Source organism: Hyperolius riggenbachi, chromosome 1, assembly GCF_040937935.1.
Source record: "Hyperolius riggenbachi isolate aHypRig1 chromosome 1, aHypRig1.pri, whole genome shotgun sequence".
NCBI lineage: Eukaryota > Metazoa > Chordata > Amphibia > Anura > Hyperoliidae > Hyperolius > Hyperolius riggenbachi.
The window spans coordinates 221,080,997-221,103,448 of NC_090646.1; the positions used below are offsets into that span (position 1 = coordinate 221,080,997).

Genomic DNA, 22,452 nt, shown 5'->3' on the forward strand with positions numbered 1-22,452 from the left:
AGAGAAGTCGTGTGCAGAAGATGAGTCAGACTCAGAGGATGATAAGCAAGGTGTTTCTTTGGGGGAGGAGGAGGAGGAGGGGACGGCGGCAGGAGAACACCCGCAGCAGGCGTCGCCGGGGGCTTGTGCTGCTCAACCTTCCCGTGGTATTGTTCGCGGCTGGGGGGAGGAGGTTGACTTACGTGACGTCACTGAGGAAGAGCAAGAGGAGATGGAGGGTACTGGATCCGACTTTGTGCAGATGTCGTCTTTTATGCTGTCCTGCCTGTTGAGGGACCCCCGTATAAAAAACCTCAAGGGGAATGAGCTGTACTGGGTGGCCACACTACTAGACCCTCGGTACAGGCACAAAGTGGCGGACCTGTTACCAACTCACCTGAAGGTGGAAAGGATGCAGCACATGCAGAACCAGCTGTCAACTATGCTTTACAATGCCTTTAAGGGTGATGTGACAGCACAACGCCAGCAAGGTACCACTGCCACTAATCCTCCTCCCGTGTCCACGCAGTCAAAGACAGGACGCTCCAGCGATCTCATGGTGATGTCGGACATGCGGACGTTCTTTAGTCCAACGCCTCGCCGTAGCCCTTCCGGATCCACCCTCCACCAACGCCTGGAACGGCAGGTAGCCGACTACCTGGCCTTAAGTGTGGATGTAGACACTGCTGTGAACAGCGATGAGGAACCCTTGAACTACTGGGTGCGCAGGCTTGACCTGTGGCCAGAGCTGTCCCAATTTGCCATCCAACTTCTCTCCTGCCCTGCCGCAAGCGTCCTGTCAGAAAGGACCTTCAGCGCAGCTGGAGGCATTGTCACTGAGAAGAGAAGTCGCCTAAGTCACAAAAGTGTTAAGTACCTCACCTTTATCAAAATGAATGAGGCATGGATCCCGGAGGGCTGCTGCTCGCCCCAAGACTAAGTCAGTCCCCGCACACACAGCATCTCTGCCTGCACGCCGTGTGACTGGCTGCCTGGCCTGCCCCAAGAAGACTAAGTCGCTCCCAGTCCCTCCACACAGCATGTCTGCCTGCAGGCCGCTTGACTACCTTCTCCGCCACCACCAACAGGGTCCGGGACTCCAGGCGGATTGCTGAATTTTTTTGGCCCCTGCTAGCAGCGGCCGCTGTAATAATTTTTCTAGTGCGTGTACATGACTGCCTAATTTTTCTGGCTGCACTGCGGGCAGCTGCAACAACAAAAGAAAAGGCATGTACATGCGCCCATTCCCCTTCGTGATCATTACCTTGCCGTGGTGAAGGGGCTTGCGTATCACAATGTAGCAATGACCGGCGCCTAGATGAGTGTCTCGGGGGGCACACAAAAGATAATAAGGTCGTTGCTTCATTGTGGTCAGACCAAATTTGATCAGCTGGACAGTCACTGTTCTGTCATTCAGCTACATCAGCCAGGCGACCATATGGGCTGTAAAGCCACCAAAACCTGCACTCTCGCCATGGTGCGCACCAGTCCAGCACGGCCGTCACTACACAAACAGCTGTTTGCGGTGCGTTACACGGTGAGTTTGGTGTGTCAGTGTGAAGCAGTACCTTAATTACACTACCTGATTGATGTATACACATGCAAGATGTTTTAAAGCACTTTAGGCCTGTCATTTAGCATTCAATGTGATTTCTGCCCTTAAAACGCTGCTTTGCGTCAAATCCAGATTTTTCCCGGGGACTTTTGGCGTGTATCCCACTCCGCCATGCCCCCCTCCAGGTGTTAGACCCCTTGAAACATCTTTTCCATCACTTTTGTGGCCAGCATAATTTTTTTTTTTCAAAGTTCGCATCCCCATTGAAGTCTATTGCGGTTCGCGAACTTTAACGCGAACCGAACCTTCCGCGGAAGTTCGCTAACCCGGTTCGCGAACCTAAAATTGGAGGTTCGGCCCAACTCTAGTAAACATACATGTTAAAGGATAAAAGTGAATTTAATAACAGATTATTTGGTCATGTAGTTCACAGTGTCCATACGATCACATTATTTTAATAAGCATATAGAAAAGTATAACAAGCCATGATTTTATTTTCATTTGCACATTTCAGGAAGCCACATTTGAGAAGATTCTCCAATAAACAGACATGGATGCAGCCACAGTGGGTTTGCCATACCATTTTTATAATGCTTCTGTTCTTGTCACAAATAGCTTTATACATCTTCGTTGTGACAAAATGCAAGGACACAAAAGACTCTAAACTGGAAAAAAACACATTACAGAATAACCCCTTGGATGAGAACAGTAAGCAGATTTTTTTTTTATAATATTTTACTGTATGCAGTAATTATATATGTGTCTGCTGTTTGAAAACATTTTGTAACAAAAGAGCATACCGTAATTCTCCCCAACTCCAACTGTAGTCTAAATGTGTAAGGTCAAAAATCATCTAAATAAGGTATGGAGACACAGAAGACTGACCAATTAGGACCATCCTCAATATATCTGCATTTAAGAAACACTTTATTGATACAAAAGCTACATATTCACTGAAGCAGAAAGCCACTTAAAAGCACATATTTTTCAGAGCCATAAATACCTCTCAATGACATTAAGCTTCATCATATCTCCATTAATGATCCACAATAAACTCGAAACCACAATACAACAGTATATCTATTTCCCAATAGGAGCTCATATTTAAACCCGCCTTCAGGAAGGAATTGTGAATTTTATAAAGCTACAAAATGTGAGTGCCTAAATGATAACACAAAAGGCAAAAAACAACAATATGTAATTCATATAAAGCCCCCATTGGGAAATAACGTTACCATTATCTTGTAGTGTAGAGATTATTGCTGAGATATGAAGAGTTATATCACTAAGAGATATTTATGGCTGTAAACCATATTATGCGTTAAGTGGTTTTTGTGTTGCATGGATATGTGTTTTTATTCTACCAATGGATTTGAATTGATAAGACAGATAAAGCTGTGGTAAAAAAAAAAATTGCACCCTTGTATTCATGTCAGAAAATGCACCACTTCTCCTGGAACATACCTGCAATTACATATGTTTAAAGAGAACCTGTACTGAGTAAAAATATTTAAAATAAACAAATGAGGTAACTTCAAATGAACATTACATAGTTACCTCACCATCAGTTCCTCTCAGAAGCTCACCATTTTCTTCTGACAATGATCCCTTCCAGTTCTGACAATATTTTGTCAGATCTGAAATATATCAGTTGCTGTCAGTAAAATATCAGTTGCTGTCAGTTATAGCTGAGAGGAAAACTGATGTACCAGGTAATGTCCATGTTTCCTTATGGCTCACGTGGGCAATGTTACAGTTTAACTGTGTGCTGACCAGAAAGCTGTTATGGGTAACAGCCATTTTCAAAATGGAGGACGCAGTGGCGTAGCTAAGGAACAGTGGGCCCCGATGCAAGTTTTACAATGGGGCCCCCCCAAGCACTTTATACGTAACAATTGATATGGCGCACCAAAACCTGCCATAGGGCAACAACAGTGTCAGAGGTGCAAGAAAAGGATGGGAAACAGTTTGTTAAGTATTACCACTATTCAAAGTATCTATAGAAGTGATTATTATGAGCACAGGACCAATAGAGAGCTAATACATTAGTTGAGGGAGAGCCCCTCTGGCTCAAGGGCCCCGATGCGGTTGCTACCTCTGCAACCCCTATTGCTACGCCCCTGGGAGGATGGAAAATTCCCTTGATCACAGTGAACAAACAGGACACGGGACAGGAGAAAGACACTGAGGAGTAGACTACATGGAAGGTAAGTATGACTTGTGTATGCTTATTTTGACTTTTAATTTTCAGTTCAGGTTTTCTTTAAGTATTGTCATGTTTCCACTAGACCAACACAAAAAGGCAGAGAAACAAATAAATAAGACACTCCAAACAAAAAGGCTATAATGACCTGGACAAAATTATTGGCACCCTCAACTTAATTTTTGGTAGCACACCCTTTGGAAGAAATAACTGGTGTTAATAGTTTTCTGTAACAATCAATGAGTCTTTTACATCTCTCTTCTGTCATTTTGGACCACTCTCCCTTTGCCAAACCCTCCTCTCAGATTCAAAGGGTTCCTTCTTCCAACTGCTGCTTTTAGACCTCTTCATAGGTTCTCTATCAAATTTTGAGCAAACTTTTCTTAGCTTTGTACTACATTGGGTGGTACAAAGCTAGCACTAGCAGCACAATTAATGTTAGACTAAAGTTCACCTTAAACATTGTCTAATATCTGCAAGTGTAACAAACCCTTTTACACTTACAGAGGAACTCTAGCCTAAACAAACATACTGTCATTAAGTTACATTAGTTATGTTATAAAAATAGATAGGTAATATAATCTCTTACCCACCCTGTTTTAAAAGAACAGGCAAATGTTTGAATGTTTGAAATGCAAAGTTTCATAGACCAATTATCAGTGAAGATTGTGGCACATACCAAAACCATTGAAGAAACTAAGCGTTCCAAGTATAACCGTGACTCACAGGACTACATCAATGGATATATATATGCCTGGCAAAAGATGATTCCGGCGACTACAGCACGCAAATTCAATAGACCATTAAAGCCTAAAAAGAGAATACCATGCCCACAAGGAGGGGGTCAAGGATCCTCAGCCTCTGATTTTTTGTCCTCACGGGAGAATTCCCCAAAAAGAGGAGCAGTAGGAGGGACGGTAGGAGGGCCAGGTGCAAACGTTCAAAAAGAGCCGGTCAGGAGCCAGATGGAGTTGCGCAAGAGGAACCAATAGAAAATCCACAGCTAGTGGTGAACATCTCTAGTCATGTGTTAACACCTACTGAGGAGAAAGTTTTGAATTACGGTTTGGGTTTTTGTACCACCAATAGACCCATTTTTTTTTTAACTAGATCATGAACTTTACAGGTTCTTTAGAACCATAAAATTGAAATATTTTTTCGGGACTTTTCCACAGTTTTCTGGTGAAAGGGAGATTATAGAGGATGAGTCTATGTTTAAATTGAAAAAGATGGGTCTCAGAAATAAAAGTACCTTTGTACCATCTAGTAACTTAGTGATTGACACGTTTTGTGGAAAAGTGATGGAGGATGTTAAACAACATGAGGACTTACAAAAACTTAAAAGGATGGAATCTAACCTTACCAAAGATGAACGCTGTGCCTTGGATAATCTAAAGAAACGAACTGAACTTACTATACGTCCAGCAGACAAAGGAGGGGCTGTAGTAGTCTTGGATACTGTTTACTATGAGACAGAGATTAGAGGACAGTTGGCACAATCTGATATCTATTGTAAGATTCAGGAGGATCCTATATTGTCTATACAGAATAGAATTAAAAGCATTGTTGAAAAAGCCAGAGCAAAGGAGATTATTGATGAGGGCCTAGCTAAGTTTCTTATTCAGGATAACCCATTGACACCTAGGTTTTATACCCTGCCTAAAATACATAAGAGCCTGTGTCGTCCACCGGGGAGACCCATTGTGGCCAGCACGGGTTCTATTTTTGTCGGTAGCTCAGTTCCTGGATAGGATTTTACAACCTTTGGTAGTAGTATTGGAGTCTTATATTAAAGATACCAATATGTTCCTCCAGAAAATCCAACAAGTTGAAATGGGGGAAGAAGACCCCCTTTTGGTGACTTTGATGTTGAGAGCCTCTACACCTCCATCCCACACGATGGAGGTGTAGAGGCTATAGACTGGTTTCTTATGACCAGAACTGATTTGTCCTCTGACCAACGGACATTTGTGTTGGATTTATTGAATGTGGTACTACGTTGTAACTACTTTTCTTTCCAGGGTGAGTTCTTCTTACAGCTGCGAGGTACGGCGATAGGGTCGAATGTGGCCCCCGTCCTATGCTAACCTTTACATGGGTCTTTTTGAGGAAGCGTTTGTTTACAATAGTCGTCTCTTTCAACAACACGCCAGGTGTTGGCTTAGATATATAGACGACATTTTTTGCGTATGGGTGGGGCCACATTCGACACTAGAGGCTTTTAAAATATATTTGTCACAATGCTGTGGAGAAATTAGACTGACTTGTCATGTCAGTTCAGATCAAGTGTCTTTTTTAGACACATGTATCAAGAAAATTGATGGAGGTCTGAGTTCTGATCTTTTCATTAAGAGTACTGACTGTAATTCAATACTACACTACAACAGTTTCCATCCCCCACATGTCAAAAATGCTATCCCTAAAGGACAGTTCATGAGGTTAAATAGAATAGCGCCGGATGAGGCTACTCTTCAAACACGTAAGTTAAATATGGAGATGAAATTTAGACAGAGAGGGTACCCCAGACAGGTTCTCCAACAGGAAGGTTCCAGATGTAGACCCCGTAAAAACAATAGGCAATTTCGACTCCCTTTTGTATCCACCTATAGTACTAGTAGCCAAGAGGTGGGTAACATTCTCAGAAAACATTGGCACCTGTTAAGTGAGGCCTTTCCACGCATTCCTGAATTTAGGTATCCCCCCCTCCTTTCCTTTAAGAGAGCCCCCACCATTAGGGACAAAACATTCTATCCCACTAATGTACAACAGAGCAGAGAGGGGAGGGTTGGTACCTTCCCTTGTTTGGGATGCCACATGTGTGGCCACGTCATTAGGGGATCAGAGTTCAGACATCCATCAAAAGGTACTAAATATCAAATTAGAGATTTCTTTACCTGTGAGTCTAGCTATGTTGTTTACTATTTAAAGTGCCCCTGTGGGTTGGGTTATGTTGGAATGACAACCCAAAAAGTGAGGGACAGAATTTGCTCTCATAAAAGTGCTATTAGAAATAAGGATAGGAAACAAGCAGTGTCTGCACATTTCTCTGATTGGGGACATACTGTTGCCCAACTTAAAGGTACAAATTATTGATGGAGTTCCCCTTGATTGGAGGGGTAAACTCAATAGGGGGAAGGAACTTTTGAGGAGGGAGGCGGGTTGGATTAGGAGATTGGGAGTGTTGGGGGAGGGAGGACTGAACCGTAAATATGAATTGGGTTTTTGTATTTAGATCATTACCTATGCATGTTTCCTTTGTGTATTAAATGTTGCTATTTGCTCTTTATTTTACAGAGCTTTCAGCTTTTTAGAAGGTGGACCGATCAGGGGGGGACTGCAGCCACGATGTGTCACTATGAGGTCTCTGCAGAGGTATCCCCGGCAATGTTTTCTTGCCGGTTTGCTATGATGTGCTGCTTGGTTTGTCTGTTGCCATGGTGAGGCTGCTTGAGAGGACGGAAGGGCATACTATTTGATTACGGAGCTCTGTGTCAGCTCCGATGTTTGTTATTGCTATGATGCGTTTTGCCATGCCCCGCAGCGTCATATGACGATGCGCGCTCTGATTTGTTCTCGGGCTGCCTGACCAATGGGATTATTTGTTTTGGAGCTGTGCGGAGTGCCTCACTCTGACATTGACAGCGATGTGTTGCGCTGCAGACATGTAACGTCTGGCTGTCATTTGCCTGCTAGGCTGACAGTCTCCCACTGAGTCCGCCTGCACAAACTGGTAAGCTGATTGGCTGTTATGAAATTTGATTTTATTGGTGCTACTGACACATTGACACTATTTAAGGGGTATGTTCTGTGATGCATGTTATAGGCACTCTCGGCTTGAGAAAGGGTGGAGACCTGAAACAGCGGGCTGTCGCCGTATGGCCCCATGATTTTATCCTTTTCAGAATAAAAGAGCTTTTCTTCACTGCAGTGCCAGCCTCCTTCGTGTCTTGAATTAAAATAGATAGGTAATATAATCTCTTACCCACCCTGTTTTAAAAGAACAGGCAAATGTTTGATTTCATGATGGCAGCCATCTTTTTGGTTGAAAGGAGGTGACCGGGAGCATGAGACACAGTTCCAACTGTCCTGTGTCCTGAGCACCTCTCCCAGTTGCTAGGCAACGTGAACAACAACATAGGAAATCCCATCATGCTGTGCACAGCATCAGGGGAAAAAAGCCCGTGCTTTTTTTCTTTGATGGGTGGAGCTTAGCTAAAATTGCAGTTAAAAATGATACTTTGGTAAGAAAAACAAAGTTCTGATGCTGTGAAACTGTTAAAGAAACACCAAGCCTTTTCAGTTCTGCTGAGTAGATTTTTAGTCCGGAGGTTCACTTTAATCGGTGGCTCTCAGTTATAACTGAAAAAAAAATGATTTTCAAAGTAATGCCCATGTTTTCCTATGGCACCTTTCACACTTAACGTGTTTTAACTGAAATCTTTTTCACAATGCACTGCTATGGAAAAAACGTTTACCAATGCACACTAACGTGAACCAACTGATTAAGTGTAAATGGGGCCTAAGTGTAGATTTACAGGTAAGTGACAGATAAATGATCCAGATCAGTTTGATATTGATTGTTTACCTGATCTACCATGTATTGAATAGTGTGTGCCTGGCTATGTGTGAAAAATATAGTTGTTGCTCTTGCTCAACTTCCTGTACAATAATATATAAATATACCGGTATGTATTTTATTCATCATATGATGTTATTGAACATGCCAAAGGGTTTACACAAACATAGCAGTGTAGCGGACACAGAATATTTCATCATACAACAAGGATGATAGGGGAAAAAAGTGAAGTGTATCAAGCATAGTACTATATGTATTCAGCTGGCATACCCTGAATGGTAGTTTACAATGAATGCCAATGCAAAGCACATGAAGAGTATAGTTAGCAAAAAAAAAAATCATAACGAAAAAGAAGAAGAAACAAAATAAACAATGCAACAATCTAACCTAATACTATTGCAGTGTACTGGAATATAAAACACAGCAATGAGTCCAAAAGAAAAGCTGATTTTTGTGCAGCAGCATATCATATCAAGCATTTTACAGAATATTTACATTTTGGCACAGTTTTAGGAAGTAGGCAGTTAAAATCTGACAAAACTGATAGGCTTTGGGCCAGTCTATTTCCTCATGGGGGATTCGAAGGGCCTGAGCCCACTGACCCAGTTGTGTCAGTTTTTCAGTTACACATCAATGTAAGTAGGGAGGCTGGCTAGTATCTTACTATTTTGGCAGTTAGTCTGCTGTTTGGTTCTGTCAGATTTTAAAGCGGACCCAAACCAAACATTTTTTAATTCAAAATATTTAGTTGCACCACTCTGACACATACAAAGATAAATAAACACTTCTTTAAGCCTATGAGCATTTCAGTGCATGCTTTTCAGCCTTCTCTTTTCATAACTAGGGTTATACAGGTGGCAGCCATTAGCAATCCCTCCTTTGCCGGACACCTCCTACTCCACCAGTCTGCCGGATTCTGTCCCAGCAATATGAAAGGAAGGGAGGGGTTCCTCCAATAAATGTAAAATATTTTATATTTGTCATCATGCAGCTGAAAAAAGGCTGCTATTTATTGTTGTAATTTAGAAAATAGATTTTATTTCTGAAAGTTTGTATTTTTAATTTGGGTCCACTTTAACTGCCTACTTTTTTGGCGATAGTGGTTCTTTAACATTAAGTATTGCCAGATGTCTTTACGATTCTGTTAGCAAACTGTATTATCTAATCTGCAACATTTTATAAATTAGACCACATTGATCCCATTGATAATGGAAGCAGCCTGAAGCTTGAAATCCAAAACAGCACTCAGCTGGTAAGTACAGATGTATATTTAATTTAATCATTAAATTCTACTATCGCACTAACTTTCTAAATATTTGTTTGGTAGGACTTGCTACGGTTTATGAAAAAGAAATAATTGAACTGGAAAAATATCTACTATTAGGTGCAAACCTCACCTAGGGCACACCAGGCCACAGTAGCTCCCTGCAAACTGCAAATCTGATTTGCGATTCCGATTTGCGATTCCAATTTTCCCTGGATGCTATCAAAAGAGAAACGCAAAAAAAAAAAAAACGCAGCATGCAGTAACAAATAAAAAAATCTCAAATCGGAATCGCATGTTAAAATCGATTCAAAATTGCAAATCGGAATTGCATGTGGTGTGCAAGATACGGATTACTACAAAGTTAGTTTTCTAGCAGTAATCACTTGTGTTTCCGATTTTGATGTGATTTCACATGCAATGCCAATTTTTTAATCGTTACTGCATGCTGCGTTTTTTTCTGTGGTTTTCTGTTAATAGCATCCAGGGAAAATCGGAATCGCAAATCGGAAACGCAAATCGGATTTGCGGTGTGCAGGGAGCTTTGCTTGACAGCACTGAAAAATAAATTGTTATGAATCCAAGCATACAAATAAAAATCCAGGCTTATTACAAAACATTTCCTTGGCATATGTGTATGCAAATGCACAAGTACAAATTTAGTAACCTTTCAGCAATTTTAATTATGGCACTCCTATGTCCTTGGCAAAGGTTAAAAAGTTTGTCACCTAAAAGCAGATCATTATTTTTAAACTTCAGGCTGGGCTTGTTGTATAACATACATTCTCTAGTTTTCTCTGCTAGAGATTTAGTTATTCAAACTCATTTAACTCTGAGTTGTAGAACATACTACATTGAAACAAAATCAATTAAAAAAGCAAAACATTAAACACAACAGCCAAAGCAACAAAAATATGATCTGAATTTGTTTATATTTATATGCATAAATCTGGCATCTGCATTCAACTGGTTAAAATGTATTGGTTCAGTTGCATAAGTTATCTTCTTACTGGCTTGCATTATCATGGATACCAGTTGCAGTGCAGGGGCCAGAATTATGTCCATCCGCAATCATTAGTTTATGTGGCAGTACTCTGACCATCCCACAATGTCTAGGCACAAGCAGTCCTGTGACAGTTCTTGTAGTGCATGATGACCACTGGCAAATGCATCCACTGGATGAGCATTTGAAACACAAAGAATGCTGAATATTCAAGATTTTGTTTAGCTTTAAGGCTTGAAAAAGTTTATGTGAGATACAAAGACTTGTCAATGAGAAATATAAGATACAAATGGGGAATATTGAGAATAAGAAAAACAAAGCAAAGGCTGACTATGAATATAGAGATTGGACCAATCACCTAAGCTTGACATTACAATAATTTGAGTACTTTCTGTTTTTAGTCATTATGTAAGTCATTATTTTGCCTAATTCTAGAATGAAGATCTAAAGATGATCCATTTGCAGTCAGATGTTCATAACATGGATCCAAACGTTCTGAAAAGGGTTCATTCTTTGGAGACAGTAAGTAAATCTTATGTTGTGGTTATAGAGCTTTATTTATGTAATACAAGCGCCTCCAACTCTCGAAAACAGCAAATGTGTTTATCAGCTCTACTAAAGCTTTTTTTTTTTAAAGTAACACTCTAGACAAGCCTATGTTGCTCTTCTGTTGGACACAGCAGAAGGCAAACGAGCCTCTGCTTTAGTGTTTAATGCCCACTAAAAAAATTTCTACCGCTTCTGGTACAAGAGTAAAAAAGGTAGAAAACCAAGAGCCCAATATAGTGTAGCTTGTATTGGAGGAGTGCGAATGATAATGATGAAACGTAAGTATTGTACTTACAAACCAGGGTTACCTCCAAGGCAACCACTGAAAAGGCAGGTGGGGAGACCAAGCCTGTCCCCACTCAGGATTAAGACGTCACTCTCTGTGGATAGAGGAAAAAAAGAGGGTGTACCACCCTTTCACAAAGGATGGATTCTTGATGTGTAGAGCTGTACAGAGGTGCCAGTAGGATAAAAGTCATTAAAACGTTTAAAACGTTTGGGATGCGGTGGTGGACCAGCCAACCCAAAACAGACACAGGTACTGTTGATTCAAGTAATAAATAATTTATTAATATACTCCAAAGACAAGTTGCAACGCGTTTCACGGGCAACATCCCGCTTCCTCGGGCAATAAACAACTGGAGTGATACACAGCACGGAGTCCAAAATACAGAGGTGCCAAGCATATTTTGGACTCCGTGCTGTGTATCACTCCAGTTGTTTATTGCCTGAGGAAGCGGGATTTTGCCCGTGAAACGCGTTGCAACTTGTCTTTGGAGTATATTAATAAATTATTTATTACTTGAATCGGAAGAAAGACCTGAAGAAACTTTCACAACTGGACAGCGACATATTTTTCTTGACTACATGCAAAAAGGAAAAACTTATACCTCAAGGACTAAGGATACAGAATCCCACCCTGCATACATACAATAGCAGGTTTGCAGAAGAAATCTGCAGGAGGAGCTCAGAGAGAATACGGAATAACCTTTTAAGAGTATGCTATAACCGTAAGAGGATTACAAAGGATGAGATACAGAGCCTGAAACTGTCTCTGAATGATGACCCCACTGGATATACATGGGATAAACTACAGACCTTCTATGGGAAACTACAGAGATTCCTAATTAACAACAAAAAGAAAAAACTTCAGAAACTTAGAATTAAGAGTGGACGCCTGGATGCACAAGCAGCAGAAAAAGAGCAACCCACAGGTGTAATGAATCTTTCCTCTTATCAGGCTACTGAAGCTGAAATGTCAGTATTCTTCAAAGGCCTGTCATACTGCCCTGTGAGACCCATAGACAGGATTGCACTCTGTGGAGATATGGAGGAATTTTTCAGAAAGCTGCGACTCAAGGAACACTACCATGATAAGGAAGCCTGTGATACAATGGATAACGGACCAAAACGCACCAGATCTAAAAAGAAAAAAAAGAAAAAAGATGGACCCCCAAAGAAGGAAAAAACCCGGCCCTGGATAAATACATCAACAAATTCAGATGCAGAATCTCTGACAGGATCCTGAGTAAAAGAAAGACACTGGCCCAGAACGTAACACCACAGGAGCGACAGGCCATCAGATCCCTTAAGGAGAATAAGGACATTATTATTAAACCAGCGGATAAAGGTGGTGCCATAGTCATAATGAACACCAGTGACTACATCCAGGAGGCACAAAGACAACTATCCAACACCGCTTACTATGCCAAATTACAGGGGGAACCCACAAAAGGCTACAGGATGACACTTAATAGGATGGTTAACAGATTGCCTGCAAACATCAGACAACATGTAAGGACCCTTGTCCCTGAAGAGCCTAGAACAGCCTGCTTTTACATGCTTCCCAAGATCCACAAAGAGGGAAACCCAGGCAGGCCCATAATCTCAAGGAGCGGAACTCTTACAGAGAACATCTCAGGGTGGCTGGAAAACATCTTGAAACCTCTTGTCTGTTAAAGACTCAGCTACTTACAGGATACCACCCACCTCCTGAACAAACTGACAGCTATTGGCCCAGTACCTGAGGGAACCATACTGGCCACGATGGACGTGGAGTCCCTGTACACGAACATTCCCCATGACGATGGTATTGCGGCCTGCCGTAAATATCTTCAGGGTCAGGGCATACCTGTAAAGCCTATTACTGGACTGATCAAATTCATTCTCACTCATAATTATTTCACTTTTGGACAGGACCTCTATTTACAGCAGATGGGCGTGGCAATGGGTTCGCTATTCGCTCCACAGTATGCAAATCTATTCATGGCCAAAATCGAAGAGGAATACCTCAATGCATGTGGCATAAAACCCTTGGCCTACTTCCGCTTCATTGATGATATTTTAATCATCTGGTCCGCAAGTGAGGATGATCTTCTCCAGTTCCACAGGAACTTCAATGCCTTCCATCCTACAATCAAATTGAAACTTACCTACTCTCACACAGAGATTAACTTTCTGGACACCACCATATACATCAGGGGTAACAACATACAAACCTCTGTGTATCGCAAACCTACAGACCGTCCCACATACCTAAGATATGACAGTTTTCATCCCAAGCACATTAAGAACTCTATAATTTACAGCCAAGCTATAAGGTACAACCGGATTTGTTCTGACAGGATGGACAGAGACAAGCACCTGGATCACCTTAAGAACACTTTCATTAAACAAGGTTACAGTCCTCCCATGGCTGAGGCCCAAATCAGGAAAGCCAGCAACATCCCCAGGACTGAACTCCTGAAATATAAGCAAAACCAGAAAGAGGAACGTGCCCCTTTGGTTGTCACCTACAACCCACACCTGGAAATCTTAAGGAGGATTGCTAAGGAACTTCATCCCATTTTACACAAGGATCACAGACTGAGAACGATATTCCCTAAACCTCCACTCTTGTCATATCGGCAACCACACAATCTAAAACAGATGATTGTCAGGAGCTCTTTGAATAGGCCTCAACAAAATGGAACATCACCCTGCCGACAAAAAATATGTGGGACCTGCAGACACATTTACTCCACTGACAGGGTAACGATACCAGGTTCACAACAGGAGTACAGAGTACAAGGTAAATTTTTCTGTGGGTCCACCAATCTGGTATATCTGATCATGTGTGCTAAATGCCCCAATGTTATGTACGTGGGAGAAACTGGACAAACTCTGCGCAAACGTATGAATGGACACAGGCACACTATTAATTATACCAAATCTGGACTCCCAGTAGCTACACACTTTCGGTCCAACGGACACAGCATGGATGATCTTCGTGTCACTGCCTTGAAGGGCGGCTTCAAAACGTCAAATGACCGATTAATAGCAGAAACAAAATTTATAAATTGGTTCAAAGCTGTGGAGAAGGGTTTGAATAAGGACAACAACTTTCTATATTGGTATGAGATTGATGATATATGAACTGGCTCAGCCACTCTAGCTGAACTTGTGAACTAAGAATTTACGATACCTCTGGGTCAATCCTAATACCAGGTCTGTGAGCAATGGAGTAAACAAGGGAGCAATGGAGTAAACAAGGATCCTTATCTTACCCCATTTAGATGGTCTGTTTGTATTAAGGCATCTTAATGACGGATTTATGCTTGAAAAAAAAATCTGTTTTCCCTTTTGATGTTGCATGTATATAAGCTGTCTGTACCACCAGCTTGCAAACTAACAGGATGTAAACCTGGCGAAGGCTGCAAGGCTGAATGCTTGTTTATTCTTATTCATTTTTAGTTAGCCAATAAATGGTATCATCCTGATTTAAAACTTCTTGCTTTTACTGCTGGCTAACACGGTACAATACCCTACTGCTATTACTTGAATCGACAGTACCTGTGTCTGTTTTGGGTTGGCTGGTCCACCACCGCATCCCGAACGTTTTAAATGTTTTAATGACTTTTATCCTACTGGCGCCTCTGTACAGCTCTACACTTCTGGTACAAGAGGTATGGCAGGAAGTTAGAATAAATTTACACAAAAGGAGAATTAAGTTCTTATTTGACCAATATTAATTATTAATCTCATTAGAAGATCAAAATCTCAATAGAAGATCAAACTCCAATCTCCCATTCCAGAGACAACTGTGAAAAATGTGAAGTTTAACTTATTTTATAATATGGTGGCAAACGATACATTAAGTAAGGGGAAATTTTCCCAAAAGTGAAACACATAGCTAATTCCTGTCTTCTAGAGAAAAGGCACCCATATTCCATGGGTAGAAAACCAACAAGCCCTCCTTCTAAGATGGTTGTGAGGAAATATGATCACGCGTCAGACAGCAATGAAATATCAGACTTTCCCACCACTACAATTAACTACAATGAACTTGCTAATGATGTGGCTCAGCATTTATAGCATGACTCAGCGTCAATCATCTTAAATTAGAAATTAACGTTCAGCCCCAATATTGACAGAGCTGGAAATTCAGCACAGCTAAAAATTACATTGCTGCAAAGTCTTCAACTTTTAAACATCTGCCAATGCATCAGTCAGCAATTATGGAAAACAGATCACTTCTGAGATTTATCAACTTGCCCAAATTGAATCCTTCTGGATTGCTACACAAAGACCCTCCCAGCAGGGTTGGCGCTCCAAAATCCTAATTCAAATCTCTGCCAGTGTTATGCTGGGGATACACTGTACGTTTCTGTACCGTGTATCGACCAGCTGATCCGGCCAGCTGATAATATTCAGCTGGCCCGATCAAGCCGCTCAACCCGCACCCACTTGATTCCCGCTGGCGGACAATGGCAGGGAATCGAGCGGAGATAAGGAAGCGCCGGCGGGGATGAGTGGCAATCGATGCGCGCGGATGAGCGGGGATGCGCCGGCATTGAGCCGCTGGCTCGATCCGGCGCAATATACGAGCCGTGTATGCCAGGCATTATGGACATTTCAGAATGCAACACTCATCTTCCTGATCATGTGACTTAAAATACCTACTCTACAATAAACACTTCTGCAAACCTTTCTCACTAACATACATTGAATATATCTAGTCCTGAAAGGAACCCTTACATCCCAACCCTTCCCTAGTCCCTGTTTAAAAGGTATCGGTTCACTACTTCATCCTTTGCAACACCCAGGGAAACTGTTTCTTATATCATCTTTGGTTCTATTGTTTGGTGCACAGGAAGCCTCAATCAGGGATGCTCATCCGGATCCGGGTACCCGGGTAAACCCGGGTATCCGACCATTTTTCCGCTATCTGGGTCGGATCCGGATCCGGATACCTGGGCCACTATCCGGATAGCACTATCCGGATTCTATCCGGATAGCTAGCTGCATAATCCGGATACCTGCGGGTATCCATCCAGATATCAGGATCTGGATCCGGATAGTGTAACTAGTAAGGAGATGATGTCATTCAGCCAATCAGAGCAGAAGCCCTAGCAACCAATCACAGAGGGGAACACTGGCCAGCCCCACCTGACCTCATTGAGCCAATCAGAGGCCTCCCAGCCTAAGTCCTGGCACCCAATCACAAAAGGGGACCCTGGCCAGCCCCCTGTATAGCAAGGAGGGCTGGCATGATGAGACAGATCGTCCTTGCTGTTGTGGCTGGCTGGTCACTGACAGACTTGCTCCAGTGCTGGCTTAGCAAGTGCTGTATACAGTGATAAACCCAAAGCTTTAAATGCTAAACATCTTCATCACGCTATTGTTCTATTGTTTTTGTTAGCTAGCTAGCTTGTAATTGTTTGCTTTCATTCACTCAGTTAGGTCCTGTCTGTGTCTGTGTCTGTGTAGGCCAGCAGGACAGTATAGGGAATAGGAGGATTATTGTGTTATTGCATTGTAGTTAGTACTGCAGTTAGTTGCTATGGCGGCGGCCTGGCGGGTACACATGGTGCGTTCCCGCACTCGATTTCCTGCTTGATTCCCGTCGGCTCTATTATTTCCGACATGTCCGATTTGCGTTTCGATGGATCGTTAGGTCGATTTGCACTTAGGCCCCGTTCACACTTGCGGTTTTGCGAAAACCGCACCGGATGTCCGGACCGCACCGGAGCCGGATCGGACCTGAACCGTACGGTTCCTGTCCGGATCCGGTCCGGATCCGGTCCGGTTGCATACGGTTTCCGTGCGGTATGAACACGGTTGCGGTCCGGATCCGGATTCTTAAAGAGATAACAACCTGTATAAATACCTGGGGTTCTGGGAGGTCAGCAGAAGCTCTGGGGTCATTGTTGGAGACAGCTGGACGTGTGGAGACCATCCTTGGATACAGAGACAGCAGTTGGGACCATGGATCCAGTCATTTTTTACGCTTATTACCTGGGAATTCTCTCCTTCCTGTTGTTTACCTACTACTATGTGGGGAGAAGGCGTGCTCCTCGCAGGAGATGGTGGGTGCACCCTCTACTAGCCAGGAGGCAGAGGAAGGGCGAGTTCCAGGCCCTCTACCGGGACCTCAGACGACACCCACAGAAGTTCTACAGCTACACTCGGATGTCTATTCCCCTGTAAGTATATAGGCCTAAATACACCAACCCCCACCATTCCTAAACACCCCACCCTCACCCCCACAACACCTCATCCCTGTATACCTAGCTAAACACACCACCCTGACCCCCACACCCCTGTATACCTAGCTATACAGTACACCCCCACCCTCCACAACACTCCCAAACCTCTGTAAACACACCTCCCCCATCCTCCACCCAACACCTTGTCCCACAACATACTTTACAGCTTCTTCCTTTCCATCTCCTGACAGGTTTGATACCCTTTTGGAGATGGTGAAGGATGACCTTAGGAAGAAGGATACCACGTTCAGGAGAGCAGTCACACCACAAGAACAACTACTTATCACACTGAGGTATGTAAAAACAAATTTTTTTATTGCAAAAACAACCACTTTCCAACATGGAAACATTCTTCCAACATGGAAGACAAAAAAATAACATATCTATGGTATAGCCCGGTCAGTTTTAAGGAACACCAACCACCAACTTTGTGCTGGAAGAGTTGCAGGGCATAGCTGCCCAAGTGTCTTTCGGGGACACCAGGCCCTAATAAATTGAAGTGCTTCAAAAACCTAACCACTGGCACAGGACCCTCTGAGCCATGGATGAAGGACACAGGTCAGTGAAAAGGCTAGGCCTCTCACCGACCAGTGTAGGTGTCCTTCATTCATGGTTTCAAGGGTCTTGTGCAATTGGTTAGGAACAAGAACAAAGTGAGGAGCAAGAGGAACCGATGGCAGAGGTGCATGACTACAGGTGCAGTGCAACAGGCACAAGGTTGTGACCCAGGTAGTGTCTTTCGGGGACACCAGGCCCTAAAATTGAAGTGCTTTAAAAACCTAACCACTGGCACATGACCCTCTGAGCCATGGATGAAGGACACAGGTCAGTGAAAAGGCTAGGCCTCTCACCGACCAGTCAAGGTGTCCTTCATCCATGGTTTCAAGGGTCTTGTGCAAGTGATTAGGAACAAGAACAAAGTGAGGAGCAAGAGGAACCGATGGCAGAGGTGCATGACTACAGGTGCAGTGCAACAGGCACAAGGTTGTGACCCAGGTAGTGTCTTTCGGGGACACCAGGCCCTAAAATTGAAGTGCTTCAAAAACCTAACCACTGGCACATGACCCTCTGAGCCATGGATGAAGGACACAGGTCAGTGAAAAGGCTAGGCCTCTCACCGACCAGTCAAGGTGTCCTTCATCCATGGTTCAAAGGGTCTTGTGCAAGTGGTTAGGAACAAGAACAAAGTGAGGAGCAAGAGGAACCGATGGCAGAGGAGCAGAACTACAGGTGCAGTGCAACAGGCACAAGGTTGTGACCCAGGTAGTGTCTTTCGGGGACACCAGGCCCTAAAATTGAAGTGCTTCAAAAACCTAACCACTGGCACATGACCCTCTGAGCCATGGATGAAGGACACAGGTCAGTGAAAAGGCTAGGCCTCTCACCGACCAGTCAAGGTGTCCTTCATCCATGGTTCAAAGGGTCTTGTGCAAGTGGTTAGGAACAAGAACAAAGTGAGGAGCAAGAGGAACCGATGGCAGAGGAGCAGGACTACAGGTGCAGTGCAACAGGCACAAGGTTGTGACCCAGGTAGTGTCTTTCGGGGACACCAGGCCCTAAAATTGAAGTGCTTTAAAAACCTAACCACTGGCACATGACCCTCTGAGCCATGGATGAAGGACACAGGTCAGTGAAAAGGCTAGGCCTCTCACCGACCAGTCAAGGTGTCCTTCATCCATGGCTCCAAGGGTCTTGTGCAAGTGATTAGGAACAAGAACAAAGTGAGGAGCAAGAGGAACCGATGGCAGAGGAGCAGGACTACAGGTAGTGTCTTTTGGGGACAAAAGGCCATAAATTATTAGTGCTTCAAAAACCTAACCACTGGCACATGACCCTCTGAGCCATGGATGAAGGACACAGGTCAGTGAAAAGGCTAGGCCTCTCACCGACCAGTCAAGGTGTCCTTCATCCATGGCTCCAAGGATCTTGTGCAAGTGATTAGGAACAAGAACAAAGTGAGGAGCAAGAGGAACCGATGGCAGAGGAGCAGGACTACAGGTAGTGTCTTTCAGGGACACCAGGCCCTAAATTATTAGTGCTTCTAAAACCTAACCACTGTTACAGGACCCTCTGAGCCATGGATGAAGGACACAGGTCAGTGAAAAGGCTAGGCCTCTCACCGACCAGTGAAGGTATCCTTCACCCATGGCTCCAAGGGTCTTGTGCAAGTGATTAGGAACAAGAACAAAGTGAGGAGCAAGAGGAACCGATGGCAGAGGAGCAGGACTACAGGTAGTGTCTTTCGGGGACACCAGGCCCTAAATTATTAGTGCTTCTAAAACCTAACCACTGTCACAGGACCCTCTGAGCCATGGATGAAGGACACAGGTCAGTGAAAAGGCTAGGCCTCTCACCGACCAGTGAAGGTATCCTTCACCCATGGCTCCAAGGGTCTTGTGCAAGTGATTAGGAACAACAAAGTAAGGAACAAGAGGAATCAAAGGCACAGGTGCAGGACTACAGGTGCAGTGCAACAGGCACAAGGTTGTGACCCAGGTAGTGTCTTTCGGGGACACCAGGCCCTAAATTATTAGTGCTTCTAAAACCTAACCACTGGCACAGGACCCTCTGAGCCATGGATGAAGGACACAGGCCAGTGAAAAGGCTAGGCCTCTCACCGACCAGTGAAGGTGTCCTTCACCCATGGCTCCAAGGGTCTTGTGCAAGTGATTAGGAACAACAAAGTAAGGAACAAGAGGAATCAAAGGCACAGGTGCAGGACTACAGGTGCAGTGCAACAGGCACAAGGTTGTGACCCATGTAGTGTCTTTCGGGGACACCAGGCCCTAAAGTTCAAGTCCAGCAAAACCAAAAGTTCCCTGACATGGTCATCTGAACACCTCTGAACCTTGGTTGAAGGAGATGGGGCAGTGAAAAGTTTGGGCTAAAAAGCCCTGTGATGGTATCCTTCCTCCGAGGATCGGAGGTATTCAGAGGAGCATGTCCAGGAACAATTTGACTTTTTTTTTCAAATTGTATCGGCACCACTACTAGAAAAGGTGGGAGTTGCTGCCTGGAAATCTGGACTCTCTTGGGTGCTGGTCGTGGATGAGCTGGACCCTGACAGCGGTGGCCCATATTGACTGCCTCTGTAGCCGGTGTACATCTGTGATGATTGCCAGGTGGGCACCGCTGTTGGTTGTGGGGGTCTAAAAATTGGTGGTTGCAATAATGGCGTGTCCATGTGCTGTTTGATCACCTCCAGCAAAGTGGAATGGCACGCCATCAAGTTTTGGGAAGGCACCTTTTCCAAATATGGTATTAGAGACATCACTGTGTGAAAACACGGGTGTGCCTGCAATTTCAGTAGTTCCTTGCTTTGTTGATGCATTTGCTGCATCATGTTCTGCAGCTGGCCCACCGACTGATGATGCTGCGCACGCAGTTGGTCGATTTCTCCTCTGTGCATCTCATGCATCATTTTAAGCTCGTCCCTGTAGTGCCCATGTACAGCGTCGAGCTCACATTGCAGTGAAGTGATGTGGGACTTGTACTGCTCCATGATATGGCCCCAGTCCTCATCTTGCAACTGCCGGGTTATGAGAGTTTGGTGGCTCTGAAGAATCCCGAGAAGTCCGGAGACAGCCCCGGACATTTCGGACTCTGTCTCTCTCCTTGTTGGGGGGAGGGTACCTCGACGCCTCACTGGTGTGGTGGTCCTCACTGGTGGTGTGGCAGCATCTTCCCGTCCTCTGGCCTGTGTCGGGGTTGCCCTGCGCGCTGGTTGTGCTGCAGTCTCTCGGTGCTCCTCACTTTGTTCTTGTTCCCCGGGAGCTTCCATAGCGGTCGATTGTGGAGGTGCAGCTTCATCCACACTCGGTCCTGCAACCTCAACATCCAAGCTCTCTTCTCCCAAGTCATCATCAAAGGAGAGAGCTGGGATAGCTAAGGACTCCCTCCTCCTACTCCTCTCCTCGGGGACATAGGTTACATCGGCGACGTCATCATCCACCAAGCTCTCCTCACTGCTGAACCGTGCCTCCTGGGTCGGTTCCTCTTGCTCCAAATTGTCTTCAGTCCTGTAGATAAAAACAATATTTATTGGTGTGCCAAACAGCAAGTGGCGTCAATTCACAGAGCTAGCAAACACTAGCAAACACTTTATCAACCGTTTCTACCAAACATTTGATAAAGCTTGTGAGAAAAGTTCGCTAGCCATGGGAATTGAGGCCAGTTTATAGCAATACATGGCCGAAGTCATGGTAGTTGTCTGCTAAAATGAGCTCTCAGTTCCTGCCCACAGTAGTGGTACTTACAGTCTAGGTTCCAGGCTTGCATTGATGAAAGACAATTGCTTGGCAAATTGGTAGTCTTTTTGTCGCTTTCCCCCGCCACTGCCACTTCGTTCGGCAAGTTTTTTCTTCCGTAGCCATTTCACATATGCATCACGTATATTGCGCCACCTTGTCTTGAACCTTTCTCCTGTAACGACATGAAAAATTGATTTCGATTATTTCTCTTGTAGGTACATCGCAACTGGACAAACATATACATCGCTACATGTCACATTTCGTATTGGGAAGAGCACGGTGGCAGGCATCGTTGTGAGGACTTCGAGGATCCTTTGGACGCGACTGAGGGCCAGATACATGCCTGTGCCGGACACCACGAAATGGGAGGAGATCGCCCAGGGCTTCTGGACCGAGTGCAAGTTTCCTAATTGTGTTGGCGCACTGGATGGGAAACACATCCGGATTCAGAAACCCGTGGGGAGTGGCAGCCATTATTTCAACTATAAAAAATACTTCAGCATTGTTCTAATGGCAGTGGCAGATGCGGACTACAAGTTTGTGTAC

General features: G+C 44.0%; 1 protein-coding gene across 1 annotated transcript in view; it reads left to right on the forward strand.

The window, feature by feature from the left end:
- LOC137571526 (EF-hand calcium-binding domain-containing protein 14-like) overlaps positions 1-22,452 on the forward strand; it is a 97,664-nt gene that overhangs the window by 8,408 nt on the left and 66,804 nt on the right. The window contains exons 2-4 of the mRNA XM_068280759.1: positions 2,049-2,242; positions 9,501-9,565; positions 11,016-11,102. Of these exons, the coding sequence (XP_068136860.1) occupies positions 2,049-2,242; positions 9,501-9,565; positions 11,016-11,102 (346 nt within the window). The remainder of the gene's footprint in view (positions 1-2,048; positions 2,243-9,500; positions 9,566-11,015; positions 11,103-22,452) is intronic.